General features: G+C 39.7%; 1 protein-coding gene across 1 annotated transcript in view; it reads right to left on the bottom strand.

The window, feature by feature from the left end:
• Positions 1 to 599, bottom strand: part of LOC117104055 — an 8,848-nt gene extending 8,249 nt beyond the window's left edge. Inside the window, exon 1 of the mRNA XM_033244709.1 lies at positions 346 to 599. Coding sequence (XP_033100600.1) covers positions 346 to 402 — 57 coding nt within the window. The 5' untranslated portion in view covers positions 403 to 599. The remainder of the gene's footprint in view (positions 1 to 345) is intronic.
• Between the last annotated feature and the right edge of the window lie 1,478 nt (positions 600 to 2,077).

The raw sequence follows: 2,077 nt of genomic DNA, 5'->3' as shown, positions 1-2,077 counted from the left end.
GCGACTTTGAGGTCACATGACTACCTAATTATGCAAAATACCAAATATCAATGTTCCTCGCGTAGGCCAACCTATTGCTCGCCCCAACACACAAAAAGAATTTCGAAATAACCTCTTTTAGTATTTTTTTTGAATTATTTTAAAAATTAACTTTTTTCGTTAAAAAAAGTCCCAGCACAGGTGGTGCATATACCTACAGCAGTGAAAGGGCTAAAGCTAATCTTTCTACAGTGCAATTTCCTTCCTGTACTAGCCTGCAGCCTAAGTAAGATGATGGTCATCAGAATCTAAGAAATCACCCTACGGGCACCATAAGCATGAAAAAAGTGGAATATTTCAACCAACCTCTTCTTCGAACTCATTGAGTTCATCCAATGCAATTTCAAATTCTTCGTGATCCATGATTAGACCATGAAGAAATTACTTTAGTAAACTAATTCCTCCAATGATTAGACCAGGGAACAGTTAAATTAAATGGAATGATCTCGGCTTGCCAAGGCTTGCTAATTTCGATTGAGTTCCTATTGTTCAAGTCAATTAACTTCACTGCAACTGTGTTCTAGTTCTTTGACCATAAACGCGCGGTACCGACAGTTCCATTGACAGTTCAGCAACAAGTTGCTGACGTTGGTGGTGATATTTTCATACTTGTTGCAGAGCCATAGATAGAAAGAGTTGCGACATTGAGAATTTAGAAGCCATTTTGTTTCCAACACGATGCCCGTTCTGTGTCTAACGTGATGTGCGTTCCTGTGTATAATATTGTATCATAGGCGTAGATCCCGGGGGATGGGGATATATCCCCCCCAATATGTGACAAGGGGGATGGTCCATTGTATCATCCCCCCCCCCAATATTTTGACTATGTATGGGATAAAATGGAACTTTACACACTTCAAAAGACTGTCACAGAAATAATTTGCACTGTCTTATGCGCTTACAAAGATGAAAATTAGCATAATGTATTAATGTTGATAACAAAATTATTTTATCTGGTACCAATCTAAGCTCTTCTTTCCTTAGATGTTAGATGTGCTTGCAAAGAGAGCAGGGACGTAGCCAGGATTTTGAAAAGGGGGGAGCCGTTATGCGAATTACGTATGACCCCGGCGGGGTCAAGGGGACGAATCACCCTGTGAAGTAGCGCACTCTGAACGTTCTTAGGACTGTTTGAGATGATAAGGTGAAAATTGCAATAGACGCATTATAAATAAGCGCAAAAATAATTATATAATAAATCAACAATGGCAGATCCAGGAATTCGAAAGAGAGGTGAAGCAGGGAGGAACTTTCACAGACCGAGGAACCACCCACCTCAGCCCCACCATGGTTGGGGCTGAGGTAAAAAAAATTATGATTAGGGCATCTCTAGATGGCCGGAAATTACATTCTCGCACTTCAATTTGAATATATTTTTCTTTTTTTCCCTTAAAAAAAACGAAGTGGGGGTGGGGGCCTTGAATCCACCTCTGCTCAAAACATTCTTTATCCAGAATAGTCATAATCACGAAAAATGTACATGAAAAACCAGATCACATCCTAAAAACAAACAGCAGTCACTAAGACATACATCAGGTCATACCCGGGGAAGGGCACAGATCTGTTTTGAAAAGTGGAGGGGGAGGTCATTTTGTGAGTCGACACCCACCTCAGCCCCACAATGGTTGGAGCTGAGGTGAGAAAATAGTACCTCTAGATGGCCAGTAATGACACTTTTAGTAAAATTCATCATCATCACTACACCATTAGTCAAAATGAAGCGCCAAAAAAAAATTCTCATGATCTTTTATCATGGATTTTTGACAACCATCGAGATCTTATTAAGGTGTGTGTGTATACCATAGAAAACAAAGCTTAAATACATTGTGTTCGAGTATGTACTTTACATAGGCCTACTTCAAAAACGTGATTTCACAACCACCTCAACCCCACCATGGCTGGGGCTGAGGTGAGAAAATTTGAGGAAATAGTACCTCTCGAGATGGCCGGAAATAACACTTTTATATAGTAAAATTCATCATCATCACATTACCATTATAGTCAAAATGAAACGCCAACAAATTTCTCATGATCTTTT

The sequence above is a fragment of the Anneissia japonica genome, unplaced genomic scaffold, assembly GCF_011630105.1.
Source record: "Anneissia japonica isolate Jap-2015-1 unplaced genomic scaffold, ASM1163010v1 scaffold287778_len1315358_cov176, whole genome shotgun sequence".
Classification (NCBI taxonomy): domain Eukaryota; kingdom Metazoa; phylum Echinodermata; class Crinoidea; order Comatulida; family Comatulidae; genus Anneissia; species Anneissia japonica.
This window is presented reverse-complemented; position numbering and strand designations above follow the sequence as displayed.